Source organism: Castor canadensis, chromosome 18 (assembly GCF_047511655.1).
Source record: "Castor canadensis chromosome 18, mCasCan1.hap1v2, whole genome shotgun sequence".
NCBI classification, from domain to species: Eukaryota; Metazoa; Chordata; class Mammalia; order Rodentia; family Castoridae; genus Castor; species Castor canadensis.
Window position 1 is genome coordinate 10,601,293 of NC_133403.1, and position 14,278 is coordinate 10,615,570.

Below are 14,278 nucleotides of genomic sequence, written 5' to 3' on the forward strand. Positions count from 1 at the left end.
GTGTCTCATATTTTTGCCCAGGGTTGGCTTTGAACCAAAGCTAAGAGAGTATAGGCATGAACCACCATCCCCCCTAACCCTCTTGACTTAAACCTAATTTGCAGCTGCTCCTTCCTTCATGCTCTCTGTGGTTAATGTGACTCAAATGTTACTAACTTCAGCAGACTTTTTTAAGCCCTCTTGACCTCCTAGCAACACTATTGCATTGCTATTCTCTCTTTCTCTATTACTTATTTTTAAGAGTTTTTTCTGGCGCTGGGGGTGGTACCCAAAGCCTTGAGCATGCTAGGCAAGTGCTCTACCACTGAGCCACACCAGTGACCCTTCTCTTTCAAATACTTGTTTCCTTTGCCTTCTAGTTCCTTTTCTTGCTTTCTGGTCCTCCCCTGTGTCCTGTTAAAGGCTGCCTTCTTCAGTGTGGCTGTCACTTGGAGGAGTTCCAAAGCCTCCTTCCTTCTCACTGCATCATCCCTATGTGATCCCACCCTGGACATTGATGGTGTCCATTTTCTCTTTTCCCACATTGCCTCCCATAGCTGCACACCCATGTTCCGGGTACTTCCAGTTTAACACATCTGGAGCCCACCTCCTCATCTACTTATGCACCTTCCAGTGAACACTGCCTCTGTGAAGGCCACCACAGGCATCTGATTCTGCCAGTAGAAGCCAGGGGCCTCCCTTGGTCCTGCACATGCTCTCCCTCCACATGTCTAATCTGTCATCAAATCAGTTTATTTCAGCACCCCCTCCCCCTCTGTGCCCATTATCCCCCACCACCCTACACCTGCCACAGACTTCTATAGTCGCCAGCTGACCCCTACTCCCATTGACTCTTCTCATCCCAGTTCACCCAGTTTCCCATAAGCTTTCCTCCAGCCCTGGGCTGTGTTGGCTCCACAGATCAGGCTTTGTTCTATAAGGCAGCCACCTTTGGGAACCAAGACTTGCCCTCAAGGCCTGGCCCTGATTAAGGACAGAGTGATCCTAAGTGAGAATTCATTGAATGGGCAAATGAATCCTCAAAAAGAGCAGTCCGCCCCAGTCCTTTACGCTTCAGGCCCCAGGTACACAGCTGTAGCCACGTGCACATGCAAGTCCATGCTTGGCTGAAGACCTCAGAGTGTCACTGTCTTCTTTCTGAGGTGAAAGTCTCCTTTACTATTGCGGAAGAACACAGCTGTGGTCCTTTCACTCTTCTGTCTTTATGCTGACTCCATAAAGCCTTTGCAGGCCTGCAGAAAACAGATCCACATGAGAAGGCCGTGCCAGTCCTCTGCTTTAAAGTAGATTGTGATAGAGCAATTTTTCTCTCCGTGGGCGTCAAGTGCATACTTCAGGAGTTAGGATTTTAGACAGTTTGTTATCAGAATTCCTCATCTAAACACCGGGAGGGAGCCACATTCTAAAGGTGAATGGTTGTTTGTCCCTTTTCATATGAGGGCAGGTAGAAGTTTACAAGGTACACCATGCAGTGTGGAGCCATGATTGTGACTGTGGAACCAGGGCAGGACTCTAAAAGGAGAGGTTCAGCCTGTGACATCCAGTGCTTCTGTGGCTTGCTGTGTCCATTGGGGTTAGTGCAGTCCACTGCAGGGCACCCCCTTTCTCCAGGGAGTAACAAAACTGTTAGACCCTATAGGTATGTGCACAGCACAGTGTCATGGGGGTTAATGACTTGTCATCATGTGCGAACTAGCATTTATATGTTTAATATACAGAAGCCCAAGACTGAGCCAGGATCACATGCCTAGGAAGTACCAAGGCCTGGTCCACACCCTGCCTGCAAGCTTCACACTGGTGGTTCATAGGGTTTTTTTGTTGTTGTTTTTCCGAGGCACAAAAAAAGTTTAGTTTTTTCCTCTGTTGCCAAGAAAACCCAGGGTTGACACTTTATCTGGCCCTTGTGGGCAGGTAAAGTGACCACATATTGCAGAAACCAGCAATCTCCAGGCGGGTTCACCTATCTCTGCTGTTGCCCCTTGCTCAGAAAAAGACAGGAAGTTTAGCTTTGACTTCATGCAGATGGGGACAGAACACCAGGCCACTCCCAAGCCATCCTGTGAGGTCCAGACAATGAGGAAATGTCAAGAGGCTGGTTGTGGTGGCCACCTGCAAAGGTGTAAGGTGAGGTCTCAGGATCCTCTGCCCTAGCCCTGCTCTCCCCGTGCAACCTGAAGCCCACTGACTGTCAGATGACATGTAGCAGCCCCTAGAGGATGGAGCATGCATTCTTTACTGCTTGGCAATAGGAAGAAGCTACTTTTCTGGTGATTTAGGATAGTTTTGTGCCTTTCTGTTTATTTCTTTTTTAATAGTAAGAATGATAGTAAAGTTTGTTAGGAAAGAAATTTAGTATAACAGTATAAAAGAGGAGAATGGGAAATAAAGAAGAAACATTTCCTGTTCCCCATGCAGGAAGTGGTAGACTCTCTTTCTGTGTATTTTTTTCTCCAAGATATTTACCAGTCAGTCCTGCCATTGTATTACCTGGCTGTGATAGCCATGTGATGGGCGGTGGGGAAGGGGACTTCTCTCTCTCCACTGTGCTTTCCAGCCTGAACTAGCTCATTGTTTGCAAACCTTTGTAATCCAGTCAACAACATTTCAGTAGTAGTTAGGGGCAGGCAGAGTGGCTCAGGTGGTAGAGTTGCCTGCCTAGCAAGGTAGCAAGCACGAGGCCCTGAGTTCAAACCTCAATATCGGCTATATATATATTTATATATATATATATTTATTTATATATATGGGTTGTTAATGGTTAGACTTTTCAGCCTTGAGCATTAGAAGGAATGGAAATAACTGGTGGGTTAGGAGCAGGCAGCCTGCTCTCTCAGGCTACAGCACATCCCTCCTCCCCCTTTCCTGAGGAACATTCCTACCTCAAGGCCTGGTTCTTCTCCTCACAGTCTTTGCACAAGTAGACACTCAGTGTTTACTTGTGTTTGCTGCTTAACTGCCTCAGAGTACTCTGCGCCTACCTTACCCATTAGCAGTGTCCTGGGCCATCTCCCCTTCAGTCCGTGAGAGGAAGGGAGGTGGTGACCCCAGGCAGCCTGCCTATGTTTGGGCTTTGTCTTGATCTGAGATGTTGTCAGGTACAAATGTTAGTGTCCTCCTGGATGTTTGGGGTGGGCTGGGGTAAGGGAGTAGCATCTTCTCCCCAGCCAAGGCCAGGCTTGTCTGGAAGAAGCAGGGTCTCAACTGGGGCACAGGAGCCTCTACTGGGAGGTGGTGAGACCAGGCACGTTTTAGTCCAGAGAGCAGAAGAGGCGCTGTAGCAGTAAGAGGAGGTTTGACTTCCTCCAGAAATGAGTGTGACCTCAAGTGAGATGCTGTCATTGGCCTCTCATGGAGAGCGCCACAGGTTACTAAAAAGCTTCCTGCACTGCTCTCTGTGCAAGGCAGACTCCTTGGCTCCTTCAGCAGCCACTTAGTCATGAGGTCTAGTCAGAGGCCTGGGAGAGGGAAATGGGGCTTTCAACTGGACTAGTTTTTAAAAAAAAAAAAAAATTATATCTTCAGTGGACTTTTTCCTCTACATTCTGAACAAGGGGTCCTGCGTTTTCATTTTCTACTGGGCTCTGCAGACCATGTAGCTAGTCTATGCTGGCCCATTCTTCATTTGTCTTGCATACTTCCTTCCTGCTTCTTCTCTTACCCAAGTCTAGACTTATTTTCAGAAGTGTAGCACTTCACACAGAGCATTAGGAGACCTTTGGAGACCTTACCCAAATACCCACCAAAGCAGGACACCCCTTCTGTGCTGGTCAGAGCTGACTTTTGTAATCCCATTGACCTTCTGTGGCCTAGGCAGGTGTCCAGGCCGCTGTGAGCTGCAGCCACTGTAATGCTGCACCTTAGCACAGTGCTAGAGCCCTGGCCTAGCATATGTGGGGCCCTGGGCTCCTCCCCCAACATTGCAAAAACAAGACAATGGAAAAAAAAAATACAGGATGACTGCATGCATTAAGAGATACTGCTTACAGGGTGCCTGGGGCAAGGTTTTCTGTCCCTGCCTTCTCTGCTGCCTGCATACTACCTTGGACAAGCCACTCCGCCTTCCAGGTCCCACTTTCTTCCATATGGGGCCCATTGCTCAGGTTGGCTACTTCCTGAGATTCAGATGAGATTAGAAAGGCATTGGAACATGCATGCATAGCTGTCTGTGCGGCTCTTTAATCAGCAATAATTGTCAGGCACCACTTATTTGAAGGTGCCTTCATAACATCATAAGAACCCCTGAGACAGGGAGAATTCAGACCAGGACTAAGAGTTTGGGGAGGACCCTGGGCAGTTGTACCCTTCATTCCTGAGTCAGACACAGTACACTGGTCATAGCCAGTTTATACCAACCACCTTCCCCTCTAAGTCCTGGCAGGTTTCCATCACTGTGCTTTAATCTGGCCTCTTTTGCCACAGCAGTTTGTAACAATGTCTCTGGATCAGATTGGAGGAGCTGGTTAAGGGGGAAATGATCTATGAAACCACTGCTCTCAGAGATGGTACCCTTCAGCAGGCTCATGTGGAGAGTAGGGGCTGCCAGAGGCCAGTGTTCTGTGCACACGCAGCCAAGAGTGAGAAAATGTGCTTGGATGATGAAGCTGGTGTGGAATCAGCCCCATGCTGCTGTGAAGAGACCACCTACAGCTGTGAGGTTAGATGAAGCTGATGTCCCCAGAAAGCCTGGCTATCCAGCTTGGCCTGGTCCTCACTGGCTGCATGAACACATCCTTACAACTCTGAGCCTCTGTCTTCCTCATCCCTGCCTGCTCCTTGTCTCTGAACTTGGTCCCCACTTGGTGTTAGGACCTACCAGTTTGTAAACTGCAAAACTCCATAGGTCTGTGAATAATGTTGGTAATGTTGTGTAGATCACTTATTCTTGGGAGGGACAGAAAGTACTACGCAGGCTGGGTCTTTGCCTTAAATGATGAAGTCCGTTTGTCAGTCACTCGCAGTGCAGTTAAAGGTGACATGAAATAAATAGTGAGATGTGAAATATGAAGTGTTAGGGAACTGCTGTTTTTTCCATATGTAGTATTTACATAAAGTGTGTGAATTACCAAAATTTAAGTATGTAATTTCATTTTCAAACCAGTTATTGTAAATAAGGGTAAAGACTACACACCAGCTGAGTTGCAGTAGAATAAAGCGTTCTGGGTATGCTTCTCGTGAGTTGCAAATACCTTTCATTTAGATAGGAATTAAGGGGCCTCTTGAAAGAAAGTCAAGATGACTGTCAGAGGAGTGTGGGAGTACACAGCCCAGTATTAAAATTACTGTTTATCTGCTAGGCTGGGAGTCGAGACCACTGCGATCGGCAACATAGTGCTAAAGCATGGCTGTGTTCCCTTGCTTTTTGTCATCCATGTAGATGTCAGTATTTTGAGCAGGGCTCTCTGCCATTGAGATTCACAGTGGCTTCAAGGATCTTTTTGTTATTGTTTATTTTGTGTTTTGAGACAGGGTCTCATTATGTAGCCCAAGGTGGCCTGGAAATCAGGATCCTCCTGCCTTACTCAGCTTCTCCAGTGATGGGATTGTAGGAATGTACCACTATGTTCAGCTTGAGAATCTTTTCTAAGTGTTTGATAAACAATGGAGAATGAGTTAACATTTTTAAAAACAGTGTTTTTTAAGCCTCATTGGTTGTCACCCACCTCCAGCAGTCTATATTGTCATCACAGTCAGGCCTGGGAGAGGCCTAAGTGTATGAAGTAGATTATAAATTATGTCACAAGCCCAGGCGTGACCACAAGGGGACAACCATCTGCAGCTGGTGGGTCAGATTGGGGGACCCATAAAAGACGCTGGGTAGGTCTTGGGACAGGGCCCTGCAACATGCTCTGGTTTCTCCACAGCTCACCCTGCCTGCAGTTCAGTTTTGTGTTTTGGAGGTCACTGGATTTGCACACCTCCCGAGATAATTACAGCTTGTATGGCTTACCTCTTTTTTCTTTCTTTTTCTTTAGAATATTGACATCACAAACTTCAGCAGCAGTTGGAATGATGGTCTGGCTTTCTGTGCACTCCTGCACACATATCTTCCAGCCCACATTCCATATCAAGAACTGAACAGCCAAGATAAGGTAAGACAGGCCACATAGCGCTGGCTCACAGGGAGAGGCTGGTGTGAACTAGGGTCCACGCCTCCACTAGTGGCTCATGCCCCATGTCACTCTCATGACAACCCACTCTCATTCTGGGATTGGCCATTTGTGCTTAGCCAGCTGGTCCCCAACTCATCCTGTGTGGATGTGCGGCTGATGGAGAATTCTATACGTGATGCCTTTCCCAGTGGGAGCTGTCAGTTCCTCCTGGGTGACGCCACTTAGGATCAAGGGCTTCAAGGAGTAGTCAGGCAAGGCTATTGATGGCACGAGAGTCGGGCCAGCTCCTGTCACTTCAGTATCAGGGCTATCACTCATGGCCTGTTCTGCACTATTGTTCTCAGAAGTGATAAGAAACACCAACCTCTATAGCCATGGTTTGGGGCATCCCATTAGGGATGCATCAGGGTCAGGGGACAGGCCCAGAGCCCCTGCACTGGTCTCCCACATGGCAGCCCCAGACCTACAGACCACCCTTGACGATCCCCCACGAGGAGAAAACCATCTTGGTAGGTGTGTGTTTCTAACTTTTTGGGTACAGATTCAGACAGCTCAGGGCCCATGTATTGGAAGTGGGCCTTTCTTTTTGAGGAAAGAACAAGTGGATGGCCCCACAGGTGGCTGGACAAGAGGGTGGCAGGATCCACCAAGGAAGTCTGTGAGGTACTTGGTTAGTCCTGAGGCTTCAACATAAATTTATTTTAGTCCCAAATGCAGGTGAGGGTACATCCTTTGCATAACCTTTCTTGCATTGTCCATACTCTGCAGCAATGTGATTTCTTTTGCAGAAAAGGAACTTCACACTGGCCTTCCAGGCAGCTGAAAGTGTCGGCATCAAATCCACCCTGGTGAGTCCCCACCCACGGGAGTCACTAATAGAGCTCCTGGTTAGGAGGAATGTGGTCACTGGGTGGGGTGGCCACCAGATAGTAAGGGTCCTCTGTGGGTTAGGTTGGGTGAGTGTCCCCTCAGGTAGCTGGTTGCTTATGGGGATCTCAGGTGTTGCCCAGGATGCTTTCTGCCTGGGGACTTGCCCGAAGGCACCAAGTGGGTGGGTGGCTCCTGACCCCAGGCCCTGGCAGGCCTCGCGTGGGACTGTTCCTTACGTTTGTCTCTTCCTTAACAGAATCTTTGGGTTCAGGAAAAAAGTCACACATTTATAAATGTCATTGTCAAAGGCACCTTGCACAGACCCATGTGCCTTTTGTCAATGCAGAGGGAGAAAACAGGGAACATCCTGAGTACTGCAGCATCACACAGACCATCACGCACAGCTCAGGACTTTCCACAAAGGAAGGGCCCCATGGGACCAGGTCAGGTCACAGAACATTCTTTAGGACTCTCACAGCCATCGTCCATCCCTGGGTACCCCTCACCCCAACTTGTAAAACTTCATGGGCCTTGAGGAAGTGTTTATACACTCATAATTGTATGAGAAGAGTTTTCATATCACAGATGTGTCTTCAAAATGCATAGAAATGTGGGCTGGCAGAGTGGCTCAAGTAGTAGAGAGCCTGTCTACAAAGCTCAAGGCCCTGAGTTGAAAACCCAGTACCACCAAAAATGCATAGAAATGTGCTTTCTTGTGGTGGCTTCTATTCAGCTGTATAGGGAGAGAGATTCTGTAGTTATTGTAATATATGCCTATTACTGGACATTTTATATCATATATGGAAAGTTCTCATATATTAAAAAGTTGAAGTTTCCCCACTTCAAGAGCTTTATGGTCAAGATTCTTTTTTTTTTTTTTAATTAGGGTACATTCATCATACAGAGGGGTTTCATTATAATTTCGATATATACATATAATGTACTTTGATTAAATTCATCCTCTCGGCCAGGCCCCTGTGTCCTATAATCCTAGCTACTCAGAAGGCAAAGAACAGGAGAATTGTGGTTCAAATCCAGCCAGGGCAAATAGTTCTTGAGATCCTATCTCAAAAAATCTCTTTACAAAAAAGGGCTGGTGGAGTGGCTCAAGGTGTAGGCCCTGAGTTCAAGCCCCAGTACTACAAAAATAAAATAATAATAATAAAATTTACCCCCCATTACTCTTTCTTATCCCCCCTTTTAAAACAGGGTTATAGGCATGAGCCACTGGTGCCTGGTTCATTTTCCTTATGACTGAATAATACTCTATTGTGTATATAAACCACATTTTCTTTATCTGTTCATCAGTTGATGGACACCTAGGCTGATTCCATAGGTTGGCTATTGTGAACATGAGTGTCTTATATGCTGTTACAGTCAAGATTCTTGCATTGATCAAACAGGCTTCTATTTTCTAAACTTACTACTCGGGGTGGCTTTCCCCATCCTGTGTGCAAATTCTGGGCTCCTTGTCTGTGGAAGGGTCCTCAGACAGGCCACCCTTGTCCTTCAGCGGCAGGCATATGTTACGGGCTCTGAGACACCGGGCTGGGGAGTGGATCAGTCTACAGTTTCCCATGTTTGTCTTCCTACATGATCAGTTCACATCACACAGGTCATTGGTATTCTGAAGAGTACAAGTAAAGAACAGGGTCTTTGTTGATTTCTGACTTGTCATGGTGAGGGTCATCAGGGTTGGTGCTGGGAGCCCTGATAACAAGTGCCTGGGGCTAAGAAAGGATCTCAGAAGCGTCCCATAGAGAATGGCCTGAAAGGGGGGCAGGGGCAGACCCAGTAAAAGCCTTCCAGCCTTAGTAACCTGTGGCAGGAGTGGGGAGGAGACCTGTGTGTGGCATAGGGGCAGGTGGCTCAAGGATGGTGTTGGTGCTCACTCAGGCAGATGGCACTGGTAGAGGTGGAGAAGGTGTTTAGGATCAGGCCTCTGAAAGGGGTAATCAGGCTTGGAATAGAAATCTTCCACTGTTCTGTGACAAGGGATCTGTGGGAATGGGCCAGGAGACGCCCTGCAGCCCTAATCAGTTCTCTTCTCTCTGCCAGGACATTAATGAAATGGCTCGGACCGAGAGGCCGGATTGGCAAAATGTGATGCTGTACGTGACGGCCATCTACAAGTACTTTGAAACCTGAGCGCACTGGAGGAGCTACCACTAACTGGGGACCTCTGTGGTCACCAAGAGACACCAGTGCCCTTAGCTGTTTATCCCTAAAGCTTTCAGTGACTCTGGGTTGCTCTGCAGCATGGGAGCCTCAGCCTGGGGCCTCTGCATTGGGAGAACTCCGGCCATGTGGCCTGCATCACAGACCAGGGCTCCTCCGTGTGTCCCATCCACCCAGAATGTGTGGCTGTAGCTCGCAACTGGCCTCCTTCTGAAGAGAGTGTCAAACTCCATTAGTGCCCTGGGGATAAAATCAAAAAGGCTGCTGCCCAGCAACACTTGGGAAATTGGATTAAATTATGGGGTCCCAGGGATTGGTGAAAGCTTTAGCCACAGCTTCTCAGCTGTCACTACGTGGGTCCCCTTGCTGGTGAGGAGGAAATTGGGTGCCTGGTAGGTATCTGCTTCCACACTGGGGTGAAGCTGGCCTTGGCCCATTACATGCCACAACAGAAGTGAGACAGTCAACCTTTCCATGTACAGGGCTGTCCTGGCCTCTGCAGTTTAGGAGTTTCAGCTTGAGTCAAGAGAGTATCGAGACCCTGGCTTGTAGGCCTGCAGCTGGGTGGTTCCACTCTGCAACCAGCTTCTGTCAGCAGGCAGGGCCCTCGCCTGGTGCTTGGCCACCTGTCTCTAGCCCCAGAAAGACTGGTCACAAAGAGTTTCACTAGTTAAATTTTGTTTTATTTTAAGTAATATTTGGAAAAAATAGCTCCTGTTCTATTAGTACCAAAGTTAAATTGTTTTAATAGGCATAGGAATAAAACAAAATCTGATGTTACTATGATACAGCAAGGATCTATAAAGTAGAAAGTAGCTGGAGGAAAAGGACAAGCTGTAAGGAACCAGAGTCAGTCAGTCACAACTTGGTTGTTGAGATATACTCCTCCTCGGCAGGAATTAAGATAATGCCTTAGTTCTCATGTCAGGATGGTCACCCTCCATGCTGTGCCTGCCCTCCACAGGTGCTGGGCCTGCTCAAAGCCGTGCTTGTAGGTGGTTTGTTGATGGCTTTCAGGCTGAGATTAAAAATGGTTTGGGGAGCAGAGAGCCTGTGTCATATGTGTCCCTGGCACATTATCTGTTGTTCAAACAGTGTCAAGATCTGTATAATGTTTGGTACCTGTATGCTACTGTGAGGAAGACTGGCCACCAGTGGAAGCAGATTCATAGCTCCACCAACCAGATGGATGCAGAGTGGAGGCTCCCAGGAGACCCACAAAGTCCAAACATGGGCTAAGAATTTTCATCCAATCATCATGTTTTAGACTGGGGTCTGACACATCTGCAGAGCCTAGAAAAGGAAGTGATTATTAGGAAGTAGGCTGTGCCATGTACGTGAGACTGTGACACGTGGTTAGCAAGTGACTGGTTGCTGGCCATCCACCCTGCCTAAATGTCCTAACCTGGCAGCTAAGGCTGCCCTTGACTCGGCGGGGCTCTTGGTGAATGCCCATTTTCAGCTAAAGGAAGGCCAGATGGGCAGCAACAAGCTTAGGAGAACACCAGGAGGCCCCTGATGCCCCTCTTGCATGCCAGGCAGGTCCTCTCTGGCCAAGTTCTGATCTTGTCCTATTGCTCTGCTTGCAGTTGGCGATCAGCCATGCTGGCTGTTTGTGTGAAGATCATGGTTTCCAAATGTCATTACTTAATTTTTTTGAGCTCCCACCTCTTGCTTCCATTTGACATCAGGGAGGCTGGTTATGTTTTTGTGTATTTATTATGTCATGGGGAGTAGTAGAAGGGGGTTGTCCTAAGCCTGCAGTTCATTTCTTTGTTCCTTGCTGGCCATGTGGGCCCAGCCCTGGCAGCTCATGCTGGAGGGGAGAGAGGGGTGGCTGCAGTCCCTGCAGTTTCCTGGAAGGTTTTTGAAGAAGGAGCTACAATGGTCTGTGTCCCCATCAATGGCATTTCTGTTCTGGAATTGAGGGCCCAACATAGAACTGGGGACAGCAGCAGGGGTAGAGGGTGGGCTTGGAGAGGGCTATCCTGGCCGTGCTTGTCTGGAGTCCACCCTTGACTCCATTCCCAGTAGGGTTCAGGCCGTTCACATTTGCATGAGGGTCCACAGGTTTGAAGACTCCAGAGCATCACTTCCTGCCCTTTATAATAGGACCCCACAGTGCTGTCTGCTCTGCGGGCCTGTCAAGGCCATACATGTTTAATAGTGATATTTGGAGGTGCTCTTGTTCCCGGGGTGCCTACTGTGAAGCCTCCAGGAATCATTTCTGCCTCTTCCTTCAAGCACAAGCTTTACTGCAAAAGGGCCAGTTACCTTTCTGTTTCTCTGGATCACAGGCTTCTGCTGACTGGCAATATTTTGTTATTTTGTTTCAATAAATATTCTTGAATGTATTAAATTGTTAAAATGAGCCAGGCTTGGATTTTATCATTTGCCCTCACTCCCTGCTGCCTCTCTAACATTAGGCAAAGAAGTCACCTGAGAAGACACCTGGAATCCAGGCTCGGCCCTTCCATCACACTGGAGGCTGAGCGTGAGGAAGGCATTTGTGTACTTGCGGCAAGTGCCAAGTATATCCAGAGGTTCCGGGCTGCTGTGGTACCATGTGGATTCTGTGACAGCTCTGAGACCCCAGAAGCATCAGCAGAGCTGCAGCTTCCACCAGGAGTCTCAGGGGTTTTTGTTGTTTTACATATCTCTTAAAAATGACTTCCAGGATGTATAAAATTACTGAGACACCAAAAAAAAAAATCAAAAAATGTACTACTCAGAAGCAATCTGTAAGCTTTTGATTCTGTCCATATTTTTTCCTTCAGTGCTGGGTGTGGAACTCAGGCCCTGCACTGCTGTACCGCTGAGCAACACCCTCAGCTCCTTCTGTGTCTGTGTGCAGCGATTTTGAATTCAGAGATCAGCCCAGATAACACTTCTGTCACCTTGCACATGTCACATTGGTGGGGGGAGGTTCTGGGGGCCACCACCTGCACATTGGGGAAACCCATGGTGACCACCCTCCCTGGGCCTGAGAATCCCCAGGGTCAGTGGTCCTTACAGGGAGGCTGAGACCACACAGCCTGAGTTGGGGTATGCCTGAGTGCTTGTGAGCCCTGACCTCCAGTGGCACTAGCAGCCATGGGGGACCAGGGGGACCAGGCAGGGCCCTGGCTTCAGAATCAGAGCTGGGGGCATGAGGCAGGACTTGACTCCAACTCCTCCCACTCACCAAATACTGGACCTGTGTCCTCTGCTGAGGTGGTCAGCAAGTGCTGCCCACTGCACAGCATGGGAAGTGCTGCCCCCACCCCCCCAGCGCACCTGGGTCTGTCCTAGGGACAGCATGGGCCCTTCTAGCAGCTGCCTTGAGAGAGAGGTACCCCCAGATCCTGTCCATTGTGCTGTCTCAGAAGCAGACTCTGAAGCCATCTAAGGGGCCCTTTGGTGCCCAGCTCACCTGCCTGAAGCCTGCAGGGCCCAGACCAGCCCCTGGCTTAGAGCTTGCACACCAGATCCACTTTGACTTAGGGAAGGTTCCAGGACTTCTTTGTGGGGCAGCTTTGATGTGTGGGAAGAGGAAACAGTTTCTTGGGAGAGGAGGAATCCAGAAAAGTCTACTCAGAGTCCCCCTACCAATCATCACTCTCAAGGGACTAGGATTTGGGCATGGACAGGTGTGCCACAGGCCCTGATGGCACCCAGTGGCCAACTCTGACCCCATGCTGACAGGGCTTGCCACGACTGTAGGGTTGTGAACTGTTTCAGGTTGTCCCTTCACTGGGGACAGTGACATAACGGGTCTTGATATTCAGCCACCATGCTCAGGGTCAAAGGTGAGGGGTGGCGTTCTCATTGCTGGCGAGAGCTCCGTCTCCTAATAGGTCAGGGCTTCAGTGAGGGCCAGGTCGGGCAGGAATGAGAGGAGACCGTAATCCCTCATGGAAAGGGGGTGGGGGTAAGGATGGGTGGGAGGCATGCGGAGAGCTGGCTGACCGTCCCAACCACACCCTGTCCAGAGCAAGACCTGGTCCTTGATCCTAGGAGACCCCTAAAGGGGTCTATAGGGCCCCGTATATGAAGAGGAGACAGAAAGGGATCTGAAACCTTGGGAGCTGGAGACAACTACCTGTTGGGCTCTGCAAAGAAAGGCAAAAGCACCTGAGTGGAGTCAGGACACCAATTTCCTCCCACAGTGGGCTACCAGCATTTGAGACATGCTGGGGCTATTCTCTGAGAAGTGAAGACCCCAGGCCTCCCCTGCCGGGCATCCTCCAGACAGCCAGAAGCAGATAAAGGGTAGAACATCTTCCCACAGGGTTGAGGTGGAGGAGGAAGGGGCTGCCTCTGTGTGTACTGGGTGACTGCCTCTGGCGTGATTCTGTTACCGGCAAACAATGTTTTCAGATCTTGGTTCTTACGTTCCAAATGGAAGAAGCCAAGCAGAACACATGCGTGGGGTGAGGTAGAATAGCTTTATTGAGGGAAGGGGGGTCACCGGTTCCACCAGGTGAGGGGAGGGAAGAAGGGCTGGGGTCTCTTGCTAGGTCGTTTTTATACCACCTTGCACTTGGAGGTGGGGAGACATGACCTCACCTGGCTCCTTTCACCTGTGTGCTAGGGAGAGGAGCTCTTGAGGCAAGATGGGGAGCAGTCCCAGAGGCTCCCTAATCTAAGCCTGCCTCAAACTCCTCACTTTATTTGGAATGCAAGAACCAAGAAACACCGTCTATAACAATCCCAGCTTCCTTCAAACTGACAAACTGGAGCCCTGTGACGTTCTGGCTCACAAGAGGAAAAGTTGAGCACCCTGGGCTTGGGGTGGTCTGGTTGGAGATCAGGGACCCTGGCCCAGTGCCTACTAGGTGCATGGTCCTAGTCCTGGTAGGTCTTGCTCCCTGATGTGGCTAAGCTAGCTCCAGAGCAAACAATGAAGGCCAGAGGCCACCCAGGTGCATCCTGGGCAGGAACAAAGGACTGCGGGGGTGGGGTGGGGGCCTGTCCTCTGAGAATGGAATTCAAAATTTGGGAGCAGGAGAGGGCCCAGCTGGCCCCACTGTGTAGCCCGAGGAGACAGGACCTGGACGGGACGGAAGGAAGGGCGGGCGCCTGCAGCCTTCAAAGCCTGCCTGGGGCTGGGCAGGGAATCCAAGGCACAGAGCTAGAAT

The 14,278-nt window shown here is 49.3% G+C and overlaps 1 protein-coding gene across 3 annotated transcripts in view; it reads left to right on the plus strand.

Moving 5' to 3' along the window:
* Specc1l (sperm antigen with calponin homology and coiled-coil domains 1 like) overlaps window positions 1-11,529 on the plus strand; it is a 141,446-nt gene extending 129,917 nt beyond the window's left edge. For all 3 annotated transcript variants that reach the window (XM_020169872.2, XM_074060800.1, XM_074060802.1), the window contains 3 exons: window positions 5,973-6,089; window positions 6,899-6,958; window positions 9,039-11,529. In XM_020169872.2, coding sequence (XP_020025461.1) covers window positions 5,973-6,089; window positions 6,899-6,958; window positions 9,039-9,128 — 267 coding nt within the window. In that variant the 3' untranslated portion in view covers window positions 9,129-11,529. The remainder of the gene's footprint in view (window positions 1-5,972; window positions 6,090-6,898; window positions 6,959-9,038) is intronic.
* Window positions 11,530-14,278: the final 2,749 nt, after the last annotated feature.